Source organism: Kryptolebias marmoratus, linkage group LG15, assembly GCF_001649575.2.
Source record: "Kryptolebias marmoratus isolate JLee-2015 linkage group LG15, ASM164957v2, whole genome shotgun sequence".
Taxonomy (NCBI): Eukaryota; Metazoa; Chordata; class Actinopteri; order Cyprinodontiformes; family Rivulidae; genus Kryptolebias; species Kryptolebias marmoratus.
This window is the reverse complement of record NC_051444.1, coordinates 28,168,085-28,189,390: the sequence shown is the minus strand read 5'-3', so window position 1 is coordinate 28,189,390 and position 21,306 is coordinate 28,168,085. Positions and strand designations below refer to the sequence as shown.

Sequence of the window (21,306 nt, the reverse complement as noted above, 5' to 3'; positions counted from 1 at the left end):
GTTGCGAAAAGTGAAACTATAGCCGGCCGAAGATAATGGAGTCTGTTGTCATTTGATACTGTTATGTCGTAACAGGTACATATATATTGCTGCACTAAAATGCAGCAGATCTCATTTGTGAAAGTTCAGTTAAATGTCATTTCGAAATAAAGCTTGAAAAAAGTAAGAAATTAGATCATTTTTTCATATTTTTCAGAGAATAACTGACAACGTACATAATCGTTATCGTGATATAAAATTATCCATATCGTGATATAGGATTTTTTACATATCGCCCAGCACTAGTTGATTCTAATAGTTAATAACTGTACAAATTGTATACTTTCCTTCTTTTGTATGTAAGCTTTACAGTAAAAGAACTAATCTAGATCTATTTTAATTCATTTAATCCTTTCTACTCACCACCTACTCATTGTTTCTTCGTTGAGTGGCGCACTAAAAACTATATAGTAGGTTATGTTATTGTTTTAATTAAAAATTCAAGTCAAGCACTTTTATATCTTCTCACTCTTGAGTCTTTTTTAAGAAACAATTCCATTTTAAATCTGATAGTCGGTCTTAGTACATCACACATCATGAATCTTGGCGCAGTGACCGGCAATAATAACATAATAATCCAGAAGAGTTCTGCAGTTTCCCACAAGAGGACCCTCAAACAAACCACTTAGAGAACGAGTGCTCAAAAGGTACACAACAGTGGCAGTAATTTTAAACATCTCTCTTCCATTATGCACTTATCCTCCATTACTCAACAGGCTTTTTGTGGCACTATCTAAAGGCAGGCTAGAGAACAGATTTCAAAGTGATCAGTTGTTAGACTTGATATTTTGTCTGTATACTACTCAAAAGCTTTTTACAGTAATTATTTCTTTCTTCTGCTGTTATACAACAGCGTATTTTATGATGCAGTCCCTGCAATCTGAGCAGTGCATCGTTCTTTCACAAACATTCTGTTTGTTAAATTAGACCTTGAACAGACTCCTCAAATAGTTCATTGTGTAAGAAGGTCAAAGGTTTACACAGCATTTCAGAAACTGACTTTTAGTTTAGCTAGAGCCCCTCGTCTCTGCTACTTAATAACTTAAAACCTAAAAATAATGGCAAAATTCCGACCAGATTTCTATCTTGTATTGCTCTACACTTGTTCCACATCAGACATTTCTGAACATATGTATGTAGCAGGCAACCATCAGATGTGTTTTAAAATACTGATGACTTCATTTATTTAGTTACGCCCTGGTCAAAACTGGGCTTCAGGCAACAAGATATGTTGAGTGCAACTAATACTTTTCCTTGGTTGCACAGGTGCACCTAACATTTTGCAGTTTTTCTCTTGTAATTTTATTTATTTACTTATTTTTAAATTTCTCTCACACACACACTGATGAAAACACATTGAAGCCAGACCTTCGTCTCTGATTGGCTCTGACCTTCCAGATAGAAACATGGGTTTGAAGTAGCGTCTCATTGTGATTCAACTTGAGCGAAACTCATGCTAGAAACTATCAACAAGATAAAGAGAGAGATTGATAGCTTTTTGTATGTTTGTTTAAAAAAATAAGAAACCGCCTAGGGTTGGGCAATATGACCAAAACATACCATCACAATATTATGGAGCTTTATTGTAATTTACAATATATAGGACAACGTTTTTAAGTTCTCCTTTATTTGCAGTATCAGTGTTTAATTCAACAATGTTACCTAATGTATTGGTGAATTGTGACTCACAAACCTTTGACCTCTGACCTTTGTTCTCTCACTGGGATTAAAAAAAAGTAAACCTTACAGCTACCCTTTCACATATTTAAACAACAATCCAGCTCCAAAGCAAGAATTAAGATGCAATCTGTCAACTAGAAGGCTAAAGAGTGAGAGTGTAAATCAAGTAATGCAGCTTGTGTGGAAAAACACATTAAGTCCACCAGTTGGTCACACAATCACACTTAGATACCACTTGATGACAACAAATGAAAGCAAAGGATTTGTTACAATCAAACACACAAAACCAACTTTTAGGATGACTGGAGCTGTGATGCATTAGAAGCACCTGGGAAAAGCTAAAGTTTTACTGAACAACATGAAGATACTTAAAAAGAAAATCGCTGTTAAAACTAAAATTAAATATTTGCAATATAGTCATTTTTCATATCACAAGAGGGAAAACTTGCAATATATTGTATATACTCTATAAATCACCCACACTTAGTACTGTCTATGTACATTCTTGACCCTGTTTGTGAGGTTTCATGTCCAGCAGATTTATCTGTCTTACAGTAACATGCCCAACCCTGACCAGGCATCAGAGGAAATTACTGGACACATGCTGGTTGCAATGGTAGAAGAGGTCTACAAGTGCTGTAAAAGGACAAAACAAGCATCAGGATCGCATTGAGCTTATGCAATGTCTTAATGTCAATTACTTTATATACAACTCCAATCTAAATCTTTTAGTGGTGCAGCTAACTGAAATAATTTGGTGCACCAGCGCAAGGTGCACAAAAGGTTAGTCTAGTGACTTGTTTGTACATGTTGCATTCTTTGGAGAAGCCTCTTAAGATAATTAATAGAAACTAATTAAGCTCATGTTAATAGTTCCCCCTGTGCCTTTCTTACTATAATGAGCCAAAAGGTTTGCAGTGAAAAATAAATTTAGAATGAACCCAAACTGTCTCGGAACACCAGCTGTTCACTATTACAAGACGCGACAAAGAAAAATGCATGTAAATGATGGCTACACCTGCTCACTTATACTGACACATACACACACACACACACCACCACCAGCGTCTGGGAAGTACAGCCTCTCTGGGCTATCAGCAGACAGAGGAGAAGCTGCTGATTCTGTTTGATAAAGCGGCTGCATCAGTGCCCGATAGGCGCTGAGCTCTGCTGTGTCAGAGAGGCAACAATGAGTCTCTTTAGCGTGGTCACCACTCGCCTCTGCAAGCCGTAGAGAAGGTGTGGGAAGCTGAAGCTCTGCATTCACACTTTTCACTAAATGTTGCTGAAGAGGACACTGGTAACAGTGCTTCTTTTTCACTTTTCATAGTGAGGAATTACCTTGGCCAGACAGAAATCAGCTACTGTTGGAAAACTGCTGAACAGGAGGGATTTCAGGCAGAGTTAAGCACTTCAAAAAACTAAGAACCCTTCAGCTTGTAGGATTACTTTTGTATACAAAAGCCGATGGGTGCAGAAACTCAGCAGTAGTAATTCATTACTAAAAGAGAGGCAAATTACACATACAGCAAAACGCTGTAATATAAACATAAATAGTGTTACAGTTTTACAAAATTATCTATGATCTTTGAAGTTTGGGACCAGGACTTCCTGAATTCCTGAAGTGAAAAAGGTAAGAGCAACCTTTCTGTTCATGTCCAAGACCCAACACCATTGTATTCTTTACCATGAAAACTTCCATGATGCACATCAGACTCATTGAGTACTTTGCATCTTTAACTTCAGCACCTGATATTTATTCTTGACTCAGTCTGCTAAACAAAACAGACAATCAATCAACCTTTATTTATAGAGCAATTTACACACCCAGAGTGACCAAAGTGTACACCTGTACAATAGGTCTAGTCATGAAGTTTCCTCGCTACTAAATATTCCAGTCAACTGTTAGTGGTATTATAACAAAATGGAAGCAACTGGGAACAACACCAAATCAGCCATGAAGTGGCAGGCTATGTAAAATCACAGAGCGGGCTCAGAGTATGCTGAGGCCTTAATGCACAGAGGTCACCAACGTTCTGCAAAATCAACAACTACAGACCGCCAAACTTCATGTGGCCTTCAGATTAGCTCAAAAACAGTGCGTTGAGAGCTTCATGGAATGAGTTTCCATGGCTAAGCCCACTTGGGAGCACAAGCCAGTGTATCTCTTGTGCCGGTCGCAAGCCCGGGGAAATGGTGAGGATGTGTCAGGAAAGGCATCTGGCGTAAAACACTTTTGCAAAAACAAACATGTGAATTCATCCACGCAACACCATATTGGATCAGTCGAGGTCCTGGAATAACAACGATCGCCACTTGCTGTTGACAAAACAAGGTGCAGGCGAAAATTGTGCTACTGTTAGTAGAAGACCACAAGAAGGGAAATGTGCCAGGAGACAGAGGGAGAAGAGGAAAGTCAAGAGTGTAGGACAGAGGGTAGCAACTCTAAACGTAGGAACAATAAGAGGCAAAGGTAGAGAGCTGGCTGACGTGATGCAGAGGAGGAAGGTAGATGTGTTATGTGTACAAGAGACAAAGTGGAAGGGCAGCAAGACTTGCAGCATTGGGCAGGTTTTAAGATGGTTTACCATGGTGTGCATAGGAAAATAAATGGAGTAGGGGTGGTTTTGAAAGAGGAGTTGGTGAGGAATGTAGTCAAGGTGAAAAGACTGTCAGATAAAGTGATGTGTCTGAAGTTAGCAGTAGAAGGTCTGATGTTGAATGTTATCAGTGGTTATGCTCCACAGGTTGGATGAAATACTGGAAGGATCTTGATGAAGTGATAGAGAGTATTCCCAGGGAGGAGAGAGTGGTGATTGGAGCAGATCTGAATGGACATGTTGGTGAAGGAAACAGAGGAGATGAGGAGGAAGGTTGTGGATTTTACCAAGAGGGTGGAAATGACTGTAGTAGGGTGACCTATAAGAGTGGAGGCAGGAGTACACAGGAAGACTACATTTTGTGTAGAAGAGGTAACCTGAGGGTGATTATGGACTGTAAGGTTTTGGCAGGGGAGAGGGTGGCCAGACAGCATCAGATGGTGGTGTGAAGGATGAGTGTTGTGGTGAAGAAGAGGAAAAGAGTAAAGGCAGAGAAGAGGACCAAATGGTGGAAGTTGAGGAAGGAACAATGCTGCGAGGAGTTCAGAGAGGAGCTGTTAAAGGCTCAGGGTGGTAAGAAAGAGCTTCCAGATGACTGGACTACTTCAGCCACAGTGATTAGAGAGACAGGTAGGAAGGTACTTGGTGTGTCATCTGGACGAGGAAAAAGTGACAAGGAAACCTGGTGGTGGAATAGTGAAGTGCAGGAAGTGATTCAGAGGAAGAGGTTAGCCAGGAAGAAATGGGAGAGCGAGAGGACTGAGTAGAGTAGACAGGAATATAGGGAGATGAAACGTAGTGCAAAGAGGGAGGCAGCAAAGGCAAAACAGAAGGTGTATGAAGAGGCTGGACAATAAGGAGGGACAGAAGGACTTGTATCGACTGATGACACAAAAAGATCAGGCTGGAAAGGATGTACAGCAGGTTAGGCTTGATAAAGATAGAAACTGTAATGTTCTAACAAGTGAGGAGAGTGTGATGGGAAGTTGGAAGGAGTACTTTGAGGAGCTGATGAATGAAGAGAATGACTGGGAAAGAAAAGCAGAGGTCATAGAAACTGTGGACCAGGAAGTGGGAAAGATTAGTGAGGATGACGTCCGGAAAGCTTTGAAGAGGATGAAGAAGGGGAACGCAACTGGACCTGATGACATACCAGTGGAGGTATAGAAATGTTTAGGAGAGATGGCATTGAAGTTTTTGACTCAATTATTTAATGTCATTTTTGAGAGTGAGAAAATGCCTGAGGAATGGAGGAGAAGTGTGTTGGTGCGAGTTTTTAAGAACAAGTGTGATGTACAGAGTTGTAGCAACTACAGAGGAATTAAGTTGATGAGCCACACGATGAAGATCTGGGAGAGAGTTGTGGAAGCTAGACTTCGACAAGAGGTGATTATTTCTGAACAGACCTATGGTTTTATGCCAAGAAAGAGCACCACAGATTCCATCTTTGCTTTGAGGATGCTGATGGAGAACTACAGAGAGGGTCAGAAAGAACTTCATTTTGTTTTTGTGGATTTAGAAAAAGCATACAACAGGGTGCCCTTACAGGTTGTACGTACAACTAACTTTCAGTCTGCTTCACTCAGTAAAAACCTCCACACAGGGACGGGCTGTGGTCAGTGTGACAATGTGGCTTTGCTACAAAGTTTTCACTGATGGGAAAAATAAAAAAAATTTCAGTGGTGGACCAGCCAATCTGAATCAAGCTGAAAATTGGCCAATCACAGGCCGATTACTTGGCACATTCATTCTTTTTACCTGCTTCAACAAAGAACATTGCCGATGTTTCGGACTAAAATAAGTCTGAACTTTTGTTCGGTAGGTTAGTAAGGTCTAAAGCTGTGTTTAGAAGAACCAGACTGAGGATGAAAAAAAAAAAAAAAAAAAAAATGTTCTGAGTCGCATTTTTAAACAAGCAGACTTATCATCACAAGTGTCAGTTTGCAGGCAGGATGTTTGATACACCAGGAGAGAATCAAAACGTTTTTACCAAACATGATAAACACCCAGAATCCTTTAGTACTTACCCCAGGTCGGTGAGCGGTGGCTTGTCGCGGCCTCGTCTGTAGCACAAGAAGATCTGCGGTGCCATGAGGCCGCCATTGTTAAGATCCGCTGACTGGCCACTTGGTGTGGTCTCTATGCATGTAAACCCCGAAGGCACCTCCTCGCCCACTGACCGTATCACCACTGCCACATCAGTAATGGGGGCTTTCGGCTTTGCCGTCTTGTGGCACACGTCATCAAAGTGGATCTCCTGGTCCAACGGCTTAGACGGGTCCGTCAGACCAGCCACCACAAAGTAGTCGGCTACACGTGGGCCTTTGTCCTCCATCATTTCCCATCCCCGCCGATCGCCTTCAGAGGGAAGAGAGGTCTGAAGGCAGAGATAAAAAGAGACAGGCAGGAAAATGAATTACTGCTGTAGAAAGAGGTGTGCTCCTAGCAGTAAAATAAAAAAAATCTGACCGTCATAAATCTCACTAAAAGAGGCCAGAAAAAGAGCAAACGAACAAAAGTTAAAATGCAAGGAGAGAAGGGTAATCAATCAGGAACGAGATGGGCAGTTAAAGCTGACTGACTACAGATCAAGGGTTCAACATCCTGACTGTAGGACAAATCCGCCGCTAACAGGGCAGAACAGACTTGGTGTTAAGAATTGTAAAGATTTCTGCAACTACAAAAAAAGGTGAAAGTTAGAATAAGTCCTGATGTTATGAAGCCCATTAAAAAAAGTGTTAAAATCAGAGTTCTTTTAATCAGCCCTAAAAACAACAGGCCCTGCTTTCACAAAATCATCCACATTCAACTCTCCTTCAATGGTGAGCAATAATGACTGTCTGAGTGAGTGAGCGAGTGTGTTGGTTTGTCATGTTAGCTAAATATCTCACAAATTAGAAGAGGGAATTTATTAACCCTCCATTCAACCCCATGGTAGTAGCTGAGCGTCATCCCCAACTTGTACTCCAAGAACTACCAGATCGCGTATATGATTTGGTTTTAAAACTTTGCCCTTAGCTATTGGTGTCAACTCTGTTTGTCTGTTAGCAAAATGTAGTATAAAACTCATACCAGACTATAATACAACAAGCTTCACACATGATCATCCTGAGGACATTTTTGGAGAGCATCAACCTTCACGTTCACCCCACCCTGCCTGAAGGATAAGTCATTGCTCCCCAAAACACCTCATTGCTCCCAACCTGCTTTGCACTGATTGCTTGCTGTGTCACGGCCACAGCTCGGAGTGAGCAGAACCACTGAGGTGCAAGTGTGGGACAAAACAACTCATTTGTATTTGGGCCAACGGTATGAGACGAAAATTAATGGTGTGAGGAGAAACTTTGGCAGAAGCTGGAGGCATTGTCTGAAAACAGTATGTGCTGCTGAGGTGTTTGAAAAGGCAGCTATTTGCTGTATTTGGAGTTCGGTTTTATTTGGGAATGCCGAGTCAGCGTTCACACTATTGTTTTCTTGTTTATAGTTTCACATGTTTCTTGCAAACTACATCTGCATACTTTGTGCTGCTTTAACCATTCATATATCAAAAGGTTTGGCTTTATTGGGAATAATGTGCTAAGACTTTTAGTATTTGCTTTAGGTTTTGCTTATTTTAGCTTTCAGCTATGGTTTAGACATATTTAGCATTTATCAACTGTTTTGCTAATTCTAACGTTCAGCTATGGTTTTGCTTATTTTAGCTGTCAGCTATGGTTTAGACATATTTACCTTTTAGAAACTGTTTTGCTTATTTGAAGTTTGAGCTATGGTTATTTTGCTTTTAGCTACAGCTTTGCTAATTTCAGCTTTTAGCTCCAATTAAGAACATTTTTATTTAGGTTTAGCTACATTTTGCTATTATGTACAACTTTGCTATTTTTAGCTTTTAGCTCATCTTATTAATTTAAGTTGTGTTCTGCTTCTTTTGACTTTAACAATTTCAGCTTCTTTAACAAATTTCTGCAAAGTCATTCAACAGTCAGCATTCACACAGCATTTTTGCAGAAAATGCTAATATCTAGTTGAAATACATAAGTAATTATACATAAATAAGTTGAAAAGAAACACATCTGCATTCTATTCTGGGTAACAACATTCAACCTCATTAAAAATTAAAACAGATAGGTTTCTTGTCAAAGAAAAGGTACTGTTTGGAGCCATTATCACCTCATTTTCCCTTCGTCAGCCAGCATTACTGCTTAGTGACGATGTCATTCTCTTTAATTAATTTAATACTTGTAATTTGAGGGGTGCGCGGTGCTGGAACGTCCCAGTATGCCTCACTAACACAAGCCTACAGGACATAAATGTGCCTCTGTGGGCTGCAATGAAAATTTAGTCTTGCTTGTATTCTCCTGGTAAATGATGCAATAACCACAAAAACACATTTGGTTAATCACAGCTGCAATCAGGAGGTTTTAGACATGTGTTCCTCAGAAGGTTTCTTAAAAAGCTTTTACATAAAGACATAATTTTGCACTTTTGGCAAAATGATAATGTTAAATCTGTTTTCTTTTTTAATTTTTAAAACACTCCTTTCCTTTTTTTTTAGTTTAACATTAAGGTACTTAACTGGATGAGGCTCGTGATTCCAGCCGAATGCAGTTGGAGGGTGTGGAACATATTTTAATTAGCAAGTTGGGTTAATTACACCTAATGATCCTGCTCGGGGGGGGTGGAGGAAAAGTCGCCAACTCATGTCTGTCCAGTGCCATGCAAGCAAGACTTCAGCTTCCATCGCGGCCACTTAAATCACTGTTGGTGCCTCCGCTCGTTTGGTTTATTGTAAAATGAAAACACTACAAGGTACGAGGAGTTCAAATCATGTCAAATCCAAAGCATGTCTTTCATTAACAGTGCAATATTTGTCTTTTTAACATGACTGGTTCTGTCTTGAGTAAGCCGTTTTGTACACATTTGGTGCATAACAGCTTGTTTGTTGATATAATAAAAAAAAAAAGATTTTCACGGAGCTAAGCGTACATCCAAACAAAGAACAACATGCGTTTCTGTCTCTGTCGTCGCTGCAGTGTTATTGACAGATGGTGAGAAAGCGCTGTTTCAGTGTGTTCTGGCGCTCCCGCTCAGATTACAAATGCATCTTGCCTCATCGTTTACACGCTGTGGGAAAGCAATGAGAAAACAGTCACAGTGTGCAGAGCTGATTGTCTGTGCCAAGAGGTGCCTGCTCAGCTGTGATAAGCCAGAAGGTGGTCTATTCACTTCTCATATGGTATTAACACGTTAGGACATAACCTCTTAAATATACCTCGATACTAGCTTCCCGCTGTGGTTTTGTTGTTTGAGAAGAAATGCTTTGGCTGCGGGAGCTCTAAGGAGCTGACATCTGCAGAGGATGCTGAGTCCAAGACCACAGTCAGAGCTCCACTTCCTGTCTGACCCACAAAGGAGGCTCATAAATGTCCCTGGGACGTTTGGATCACAACACACAGGTGTCAGGAGGAAAGAAACAGAAGAGATGCTTTCCTCTCTATCAAAAAAGTCTACAAGGGAACTGAGCAAAAGCCCCAATCTGCCAAACACAAATGAGAGCAATTCCTTATTTTACCATGGAAGCTGTGAAGACTCAGCTAACTTTAATATATTAAATAATAACCACGCCTGTTAATAAACCTTTTGTGATGTAAAAACCCTGATTTAAACCATCTTCAGAGGGTTTTCCGATTTAGGAAAGTGACAGAAGAGCAAAGACAGAAGAAAACCTTAAGTATTAAAGCATTCCTTGAAGGAATACATATCACTCGCTGCTCTTTATGCCAGACTTTGACACTAAAATAATCTACGTTGAGAAATCATGGAGTTGAGGCTATTTTGGTCAAACCACATAAATAACATTATGTGCAATCTCACGCAATATTGCAATATCTACATGATTTGTTAGCACTTGAGAGTATGTTTTGTGAATGACTGTCAGCTACCACCACACCAAATTTTAGCTCAACATCTGATAAATTTCATTTCATTTCGTTTCATTAAAATCTGTCCTGTGGTTTATGAAATATTTTGCCAACAGACAAATAGGATTGACTCCCAAAAGTAAATGCCAAAGTTCAAGCAAAGGTACGGCGCAGTGTGCTGCACTCCAAGTATCTGTTAGGGACTGAACTCAGCCACTACCACACCAGATTTTAGCTCAATATCTGATAAATTCACCAAGGTCTAGCCATTTTTGTGTAAGCTAAGGTTGACTAGCTGTGATGGCCATCTTGAACTGGGTAGAGTCTCAAGGTTTATCACTTGTAGATGTACTGCTAACAATTACTTTCTGAGCGTTTCATTTAAATCTGTCCTGTGGTTTATGAAATATTTTGCCAACAGACAAATAGGATTGACTCCCAAAAGTAAATGCCAAAGTTCAAGCAAAGGTACGCCGCAGTGTGCTGCACTCCAAGTATCCGTTAGGGACTGAACTCAGCCACTACCACACCAGATTTTAGCTCAATATCTGTAAAATAGGTGTAGTTATAGCCATTTTTGGGTATAACTACCCAACTGAGGGTAGTTATACTGAGGTCAGTTGGCTAAGTAGGCCAAGTAGGCCATCTTGTATTGGTTTGGCTTCAGAGGTTAGTCAGTTGTAGATGTCGATCAAATGATTAGTAAATCATCACATATTAACAGTATCAACTAACAGGACAGAAAAACAAACACACACACACACACACAGACATGGTCAAATACATTATTCCTCTGCCTTCACCTTGGCGGAGTGCAATAAAAATAAGAAATGAGTTGCGGTGGCAGCTCACTGTGGTGGCACACACTTCTAAACTCACTTGGTTTCACACGATTTCTGCCGTAAATTTCTTTTTTTTTAAATGAGCGTGTGAGCCTGTATCTGGAAAACCAACAACCATGAAGTGAAGCATGTGAGTTTAAGCGTGCAGGCACAAGATTCTGGCCAGACGTGCTTGGACTTCACAGGCATACTGATGAGCAGAAATTATAACGTCCTGAAAACACATGCTTGGTTTTTTAAAGCAAGGCCAGAGCATAAAACTTCCAAAAACTGTTCTGAATTTGTTTTGATTAAAAACACATTCGAAGCTAATATGAAAACAAATCACATTCTAATCTGCACCGTATTACAAAGTGGGGCGGAACGGTAAAGGGCGCCTGTTAGAAGTTACCTCGTTTCTCGCAAATGACTCGTTTCTTCAAAACACAGCAAGCGTATCTCGCTCCCCGCTTACTTTAAAACGATAACAAAAACTAATTGCGGACCCAATTTATTGCAGATGGGGAGCGGCAGAGACCTCCTGCAAGGATCCCCAGTTGGAGCCCACGTGACAGAGCGAAGAATGACACGTATCCCCGCCATGCTGTCAGTCGGCTAAAAATATATAGCGCCTGCCGGAGCAGGAATATCACAGCACGCATTATATAAAGAGTGCATATATCTGCACACCATATGTGGGACAAACCAGGACATCCAGCAGACTCGAACCTCCTCCACTGTTTTCACCCTGCTGTTCCTGCCTGCTCTAGATTTCAAAAGCAGAGGAAATCAACGACGCTGGCTACAGTGGAGATGCAGGTAGCTGCATTTTTATTTCGCAGCTCAGTAAAACTTACCGAAAAAAAAAAAAAAATGTAGTTTGGCAGCATATGCAAATTTACAGAGACATTCTAACTGTGACCCCAGAAATGAAATAGCACTGTTCTCCAGAAAGAGTGAGCATAGCTGCAAAGTAGAATAGAAATGAAATACATAGAAATGCTCTTTTACTGTGCAGTTTAAATTATTTTTTTCTTGTAGGAATCAAGACTGGATCCCCCCCTCCCCCCAAAGGAGTTGCACCCAGATGATGTAGAACTCTAACTCACGTCGTATGTGACGCAGACAAATGAAAGGCCGCAGCCAAAATATTTGAGCTTTGTGGGACAGCCCTGCTTCTTTCCGGGCCAACTGACCTGGAACGAGAAGTTTGACTCAGCCTTGATGTAAACACCCAGAAAAGAGAAATCCAGCAGATTACTTCCTGGCATGAAAAGCCGTGCACTTTTAGCAGAAAATGTGCCGAGGACCTCAAATCGCTACGGGTCACAGGAGTGCTACATATTAGTCGTGAAGCAATGCAAAATATATTCAGACATCTCTGAACTTCGTACAATGTTTTGTTTTATTGTTTCTTTTTCCCAACTGCACTGAGACAAGGTGTTCCACAAAACTTTGCTAACAATTTTTCTTTTGTCTTCTTCTTTAGGCTGAATCAGCATTTAATCAAGTTTAAAAAAAACATGGTAATCATGTACTCAGAACCATGACTCTGTTGAATACACAGATGATCTGGTTCTGGTGGATGTGTCTTGTTCTTTTTTCTACATCTTACAGAGCAGATAATCAGAGCTCAGCCCCACAGGTCCTGAAACTTTAAACTTGTCAGGCCTAGAACCAGCCGTAGACAAAGCTTCTCCGCACGAACTCGCTGACTTTTAATCCCAGCAGGAGTTCAGGGCGGAGTGCGATGAAATGTCCAAGACCCTACAGGCTTTCAGCTTGCTTCCACGAGGCTTTTGTTTGAGCCAAAGTGACAGGGCAATGATTTCCAGCTGTTTTGAGTTCACGAGGAGTGGAGCCGAAGAAAATTACCAAAGATACTTTGGCTTGAGGTTCCTAACGGGCCGGGCGCTGCTCTCTGCTCCAGCTGTATAGACATCCAGTACTGAGACGGCCACAGCAGGGCAGACGCGTGGAGGTGCAAAGGAATGTGCTCAAGAACATAAGCACGAGCCAGTAGGAAGTCAAACATCTGCTTTTATTTAGCCAAAAGCAGTGGGCGTTTAATCCGAACTGCCTTCAACCAACATCAAGTCGTGTAACATCAAGAAGAGAACAGAAATCCAGTACGAAACGATTTTTTCCTGGTAAAGTTCTAACTTTTTATTGAAACTGTTGCATCGAGCTAGAGGTACACCCTGAAAGGTCCATCCAAGGGCAAACGCAGACATACACAAGACAAACAGCCATGCACACACACACACACACTCATACCTCAGGTCACATCAGAATCTCTAATTAACCCAACATGGATATTTGTGGACTGTGAGAGAAAACCAAAGTACCTGGAGAAAACCCACACATGCAAACCGGAACACCCGGAAAGACCACCGCTGACTTTGTGCTGTGAGATGACAAAAGAGAGCAGTGGATTTAGTGGATTACATGGGGGCGGCTGACAAGATGGGTACCAATTAGGCTGAGGTGGGTATGATGTGGGCATCAAAATAATGTGCAATTTTTCAAGCTATGCACACAAAACAGATTGTTTTTTTTCTAAAAAAATAAAATAAAATTGGCCGTGCAAAATGCAGCTGCAAGGCTCACTGGTGGCTTATTTGCAAACACTTAGAATTCAGTCAGACCGCAACTGAAAACTCACCCATTTTATGACGATTCAAAGTCACCAACTAGTCTTCAACAGTTTGATGCTACGAGAACAGAAACTTCATTACTAAGTCGTCACCAAAATGACAGAAACGTGCCCAATTTTTTTGTCAGGATGACACTGGCAGCCACTGACAGGTTGCCTCCAATATTTAGTCGCTTGTAGACGTACATCCAACGGCTACTTCCTGAGAGTTGAATTAAAATCCATCCACTGGCTCATGAGATACTGGGCCGACGCAACAGACAAATGAACACACGCACAGACGCAGGCAGAAAAATATTATTCCCTTTTCCACTTTGGTGGCAGGGGATAAAAACTAGTGCAGCAGAGTGGACGGGCGACACTTTGGAAGAACTGAATGGTGACGATGGAAAGGCTGATTGTGTGCGCTTACAAGTACACTTTCAGATCAGGTCGTCAGTTTCAAGAGGAAGTTTTCAATTTTGTGGCATCCCCTGTTCAAATTTTATAAAGTCAACGTAGTAGCTTCTTTCTTTGTCAAGCCTTATATATGTGTGTGTGTGTGTGTGTGTGTGTGTGTGTGTGTGTGTGTGTGTGTGTGTGTGTTCCACCTTTAATCTAAGAAATAAAGAATACAAATCTACCAGACGCCTTTAAAATGCCTTCAGATTATAGGCAGTAATAAAATCTAACAAGCCATTATAGGAAGACAGTAATACAGCACGAGGAAGGCCTAATGGGATCATAAAACAGGTTCCATTCAACAAATGAGTATGTTTCCACACTGCAGCAATCCAAGGTGTTCTGTTTAAAATATATTAATATTTATCAACATTTCAGGATTCACCTGTAGAACATGCTTTCACAATATCATTTTTGGCAACTATGTTTACACTTTACTGTTACTCTGAGATACCTGCACACCGCATTGATCGTGGACAAATTTTCCAATCCCCACCACACACACACACACAAAAACTTTATGTATCTATTTGATTATACATGAGCTATGCAAGAGAATCACAGCCCCTGTCTTTAGTAGAACATGGGGTGTTAGTATCCTGGTTTTAAGTAGAGTGTTTGTTTAAGGAAGTCGTAATGTAAAGCTTTCTGGGGAATACAAACCATGATTCCAGGAAACCTGATCTCAGAACAGCTTTGTGTCACCAGTTTGATCTTTTAATTCCCTGGCTGGCAGAAAATTGTTCTCCAGTCTGTAGCTTCGCATTTGACAGAATTATTTATGTAAATACACAAACTGGTTGCCAGCCTACGCTCTTTTCATTAGCAGTCTGGTGTCTTTGCCCGCCTCTCATAACCACCCTGAGTTATTAGGAAAAAACGGCGAGAGAAATGATCTTTTTTGCCCCCGTGAACCTGCAGCAAACCGAGCAACAGCAGAATGAACGGTGAGAATTAGACAAATTACAGCCGTCAGCGAAGGAGCTTTGACTGAGGCCGAAAAAGTCTGAGCTGAATCTTTAGAGACAAAAAAAAATGTTTTCAAGGCAGAGCTGAGAAGAAAATCAGAGCCGCGTTTTAAATTAACCCTCAAAAATACTTAATGAGGGAGACATTCAGGTTCACCCATACACGAGTTTATTATAACTGGTGCACGTTTTGTTGCAGCATTTTATTGGCTTGCTTAAGTCATTGATTTTCTGCCTTTCCTCATCTTGATTTGAAGAGTGTATTCATGAAACAACATTAGGCAAAAAATCGGATCTCAGTAAACAAAACAAAAACAGGAGTCCAAATTGACGCATTAATTAATATGATTTACCTTAATCTAACTAACTATGTAGAGTTCTTTAAGATAATATCTTTACAAGGTAAGTTATACTGTGTGAAATTAAAACAATATCTGTACACCAATATTTGCATCTTTGGATGAGTCCACCACTCCTGTCCCCACAGCCTCCACCTAAACCCAACTTCTCACCCAAACCACCTGAACTGAGTGACGTGGTCCGTGTTGCAAATGGTACCTACCTTTGACAGAAACTATCAATCTCACTTTTGATAAGTCCTTAAATTCATTTTGTCTCCCACCAGATGCCACACACCAACCAGGGGTGCATCCTGCTCGTCTCCCGGCAGACGAAAAACCTGAGCTTAAAGCTAATTAATGTTTTTGGAGATAGTATTCCCTGGGAACGCATAATCCAATTCCAACATGTTCCTCGGGCAGAACAACAGCAGCTTTTCTTTTACAACACAGTGTCCCCCCTTTTGAACGAGATACCCTAAAACAAAAGCGACACCACGTCGTGGCATTTATGCCAACACGACTTTCTGTTTACAATTAGAAAGTTAGGCGCCACATATAGTATTCAAAGCCACTTTAAAGCTTCATTTCTTGAACGTCCAGCCTGTAAATTCTGATGAAAAACATGCTTTTACTCTTCTAAATGATTTTTTAACTTTACCATCATTAAAAAAATAACCACTTAACAAGCCCTAATGAAGATACAGCACTCTGTGATATTAAACAACATAATTTAAATGTAAGGAACACGAGTCCAAAGACAATCCACTTTATGTCACGTTAGTTGGATCTATTTTGTTGTTGCTCTTTGCAGCGCAGTTTTCCCTCTTCTCTCAGCACATACTGACCAGTGTTACTGCTTCAGCTTATAAAACAACTCGTTTAAACAAAATTAGATCATAGTTTGTTGTTACAGTTGGAAACAGGCGTCGTTTCCACAGCATTCTGCAAATGAGTTATTGATCGGGGAAGTTGGAAATCTGTGAACGTCTCCAAGCAGCTGCGAGGTCCTTCGTGTTGTCGAGGAGAGAGTCGGCTCTCTGTGAAAACAATAATTTAGTGTGCACAAATAAAGCAAACTTTTGGAACGAAACGCGAGACGGTAAAGAAGTTCCCAGAGGAAAACACCAGACTGTATAAAGTTGTGTCCTTTGTGTCATAAGAACCACACATTTCACAAACCAAAATGACTAAATTTATTATGTTAGGCGGATTAGCCGGGATGTTTGTTGTTCTTATTGTTGTTTAAGTTCCCGTTAAAGATTCTTAGTTGTTTGTTTTCTCAATGAGGTAGTTTGTTTTAAAGGTTCATCTCTCACCACATTTTTTACATTTAGTTTTACAGCAGGGTAATCCAAACTCTAGTTCGTTAGGACAACAACAAAAAGAAAATAAAAAAATCTAAAATGATGTTTATAATGATTAGGGTTTAGGGTTGGATTTGGATGCTGTGTTTTACAGAACACCAAGTCAGGAGTCTTGACATTATCTCCAGATAAAAACTGCTCATATTTTGTGCTGTATTCCTATACTAATAGATACTTCTAACAGGGGTGTAACAGTACATTTGTGTTTGTATCAGTACCAAACTACCACAGTACAGGTGTCAGGGTCTAGTGCATAAAAACAGACCAAACATACATTAGTCACAGGTCGTCATCACTTTCATCTTGGTGTGGAAACTCAAATTTGATTTTACTCTATTTTGTTAACTACCAGGATGAAAAAGGAGTAGAGGAAGATTAAAACTGAAGCACTCTGTAGCCAAACAAAGCCAGAACGGCTATTTCAGGTGACACTCTGGAGCTTAAAGACCTGCCTGCTCATTTCAATCACATCAGTCGTGTGGAAAGATTGGATGTTCCTGGTGGATCTACGGAGACTCCAAAGGGTTAAGGCTGCACGATAATAGAAAAACCCGTGAAGTACGATATCACTGTGTAATCTGGCAAAAACTTTATCATTTATGGTAACCCCACACTTTCCTCACCCGACTTTGTCTTCTGTCATCACGATAATCTAAACCAGATGTGAGCATCAAGACCAGCGAGAGTCCGTTAGACTGATCAAATATATTATCAGCATGCAGAACATGAACGAATGGTTCCTGAAGTATAATGGCCTATGATTTATTGCAGTCAAAGCCCTCCTTTGCGATATTGATATGACACTCGCTGAATGGCCATGACAACAAATTTTTCAATATATTGTGCAGCTCTGAAAAGGGTCATAAATTCCTCATTTTGAAATGCCCTAAAATAAACACTGTTATATACAACACCAGGTGTTTAATAAAGGCTATCCATGAATGAACAATAGAGACGCTAGGTGTTGAGCGTTTAATAATTCTTGATGTTGTATTTTCACACAGAGATAGTCAACTATGTACTGCTTTTTTTTTTGCATCAAGTACAAGAATAAAATATTTAAAACAAACACGCTGTTCTGAACTAAAGAGCTACCTTTCTGTTTTGGAGTTTGTCAGACCGTTTGTTCGACGCGTGGCCTGCAGGACACAATGCTGCGCCAATTTTGCAGTTGCTTAGTGAAGTTAGCAGAGTTGACAAATCCAACTTTGCTGTACATGACCATGTCCAATAGCAACAGTGCTATGTGACATAGGGGTGCAAAGGGTGCCACAGCACCCCCTAAACCCCACAAATCAGTGGGCAGAGCAACAACGGGCAATTTTATTTTTGTCTGAGCAAAATAAGCGACGTACTGTATTTTTTAATGTTCATATTGAGAAAAGCAAACATGTACTGGCAGTGTGTGTTTCACTGTATATATTTGGTGGCATGATATTTTTATATGGGTGTAGAGTCATACAAATTCACACATGCCCTCAGCATTACACTACTGGTTTTTGTTAGTTTTTCTGCTTCTTGGAGGGTTATTGTCTGTTTAAAATAAAGCTAAAAAATTGAACATTTGACATGTTTTTTTTTTATTTTCCCAGTTGTACTAAATCCATATCAAACTGTGACTCCCAAAACCCAGGTACAAATCAAAACCATGAATTATGTGTACCGTAACACCCCTAAAAACAACCGTAAGGAATGAATAAAAGAATTATAAAGGTTGTCATGGCTGTTTGTATTGTCATGATGTCCTTGGTTAATTTGGCTTATTAGCAATGTTTGTGTAATCTAACCAGAGACGGTCAGGATGCCAAGACAATACATAGTTCTCACAAGTCTTGGCTGGAAGGGATATTTTTGCCATGTTTGTAGGTAAGCACTAGACAGCGACAGCTTCAAAGCAAACTAAATCCAAGTATTTAGTTACTCTTCACCACTGTGCGAGGGAAATGTATATACAGAAGATCACATATAGGATTAACCCATATGAGGTGAAAAAGAGGAAATGCTGGACAAGCCCAGCAACTTGATGCCCATCTCGTACTATGACATTGTTAATTATTTAGTGTACACCACGGAGAAGCTATGTGGCTGAAAGCAATAGACTCATACAATCAGTGTTTCAACGGATTTATGAAGGATGTCTGAAGTCTCCATGTTAATAAAGTTCTGGTGACTGGCTGAGGAAGCAATAATGTCATACATGTAGGCATATAGTGTTGACAGTGTGTTTATGGATTACAATCTGAGCTAAAAATGGTTCACACTTATGGTTCAACCATAACAATTTTTAGTGTTGTGCTATTTGTTACATCACTCAAAAAAAACTCTTTAACTTTTAATTTAATTCTTTAACTGTAACATTAGCATTGGGGTTTAGCACATAGCATAGCTTCATTATCTACAGTAAAGATGTTCTAAATCAGAGGTCCTCAACCCCCGGGCCACGGACCGGTACCAGTCCGTGGGTCATTTGGTACCGTGCCGCAGAGAAAGAATAATTAACTTACAGTATTTCCGTTTTTTTATTTTCGGAGTCTGAGCAACATTTATTTTGAAAACTGACCGGATTCTCTCCCTTACATTCAACAATGACTCCCTCTTGATGCGTGTCAGAACGCTTATCTAAGTCACGTGATACGTTACCGCTAAAAACAAACCCCAAAGCAGCAAAATGAGTAAAAGACAAACGTCTCTGGAAGCCCTAGATGGGACCGTCTGGTTACTGAGAAACAGACACAGGGCTCCACTGATTCAGAGTTATGGTGAGTTGGATTCTTTGTGCACTTTATATTTGTGGTGTCTCTTATTTTAATGTTTAAACATCGCCACATTGACCAGAGAACATCAGCGGGAGGACAGGGTGTTATTCATGTTGGTAACACAATACCAGGACGCAACTAACAAACCTGCGAGGACACAATGGATTTACGTTTATTATGTTTTAAAAAATACCCCTGTTTTCATGCCGGTCATATCATTTTATTTTGTTGTATTTATCCGTCACACCTTTAAAGATCGGTCCCTGAAAATACTGTCTGATAATGAACCGGTCCCTGGAGCTAAAAAACGTTGGGGACCGCTGTTCTAAATCATGAAACCGGTAATTCTAGCATACATACAATTAAACTCTAACTTTACTTAACAGAATTTTTTTTAATGTTATTTTTACCCGAATAAAAGTGGTCTGAGCATATTCTAGACGTCTTCAAAGGCTGATCTTTGCGGTTGATGATCTCCAGCCAGAGTGGCCTATGTTCCACACGCTACTCCTCTGTTCAAGGTCATTCATTGTGTTCTGATTTTAGAAATGTAGTGAAAACTACGCTTTTCTGAACCGTCTGCATGATTACAACATCCTTTAACCAGACGTGAAACCACCAATGCGACTACAGTCAAAAATAGTCTGCGAGTCTGCAACTGAAAAAAAAAATGACTCCTCTGCCGTGGCTGCAGCTATTGCCTATTGCAATAGTGATGAGAGGGGGAGTGTCCAGAAGTGTGACATCACATGGGAACTATTTATACTGTTGTTTGAAAAGCACATACTGGAAACTGATTTTGTTTCTTCATTGAAACAAACAAATCCCCTAAAGTTTTGAACACTGAGGCCAACTCCCATTTTCAACTTTTACCCCTGTCCATACGCCTACCCTTACATCCACACCATGGTTCTTATTTGAAGGCACAAAGACTAGTAAAAAGGGGATATTTAAAACATACAAGGGAATTCACAACCTGAAATAAGCTGTTCTTTACTCTTAATTGGTTGTATATCACTACACATATATCCACATGTTTGTTTATCAACAAAAACATTTCTTCATTGTGCAGGAAAAGGCAGGAGCTTATTTCTACACTCACCATAAAAGGTCATTTCTGCAAACATTGAAAAGAAAAAAAAGAAAACTTCAATGCTCACATAAGTGTGAACCAAGTCATCGTGCAGAAGAATTTGACTGTCACTGAAATGTAGTTTTTGCTCCTATTTTTTGTTTATTCTGTCACCATTTCTATCCTCCCTTTCATTGTGAGAATGAACCACAGTTAGATCCAACCTGCTGAAGTGGAAGCCTGCAGTTTATTTCTTTAAATCTAGGACACTGATGATAGCCCTTTCTGCTTTGTATAGCCTAAAATTGATCCCAGCTAAAAAAGACTGCACAATGTTACTTCCAGTCTCCAGATCAAAACACACCAAGCTGAGGAAAACTCTTTACACTGCAGCAACCACTCCGCTATGGTTTCATTACAAAACCACCCCTGGGAGACGAAGTTCGGAGCATTTAGTTTGTGCATCTGAAATGAAAAGCAGAGAAGTGCATCTTCAGCGGCGTCTTGATCCAGTCACCACATCAGAATGTAAATGTCAGAGAATTTACATTCTGTAAGAGGACGCTGCAGAAATTCAGACTGTTTCTAAACTTTCTTTGTGCTCAGTGGATATTTAGGGTGCAGAGTAACATGCGCCAAGAGCCTGGGGT

At 40.2% G+C, this 21,306-nt stretch overlaps 1 protein-coding gene across 4 annotated transcripts in view; it reads right to left on the bottom strand.

Moving 5' to 3' along the window:
• Nucleotides 1–21,306, bottom strand: part of LOC108242129 (C-myc promoter-binding protein) — an 88,985-nt gene that overhangs the window by 63,217 nt on the left and 4,462 nt on the right. For all 4 annotated transcript variants that reach the window (XM_037979968.1, XM_017426769.3, XM_037979970.1 and 1 more), the window contains exon 2: nt 6,347–6,696. In XM_037979968.1, the coding sequence (XP_037835896.1) occupies nt 6,347–6,657 (311 nt within the window). In that variant the 5' untranslated portion in view covers nt 6,658–6,696. The remainder of the gene's footprint in view (nt 1–6,346; nt 6,697–21,306) is intronic.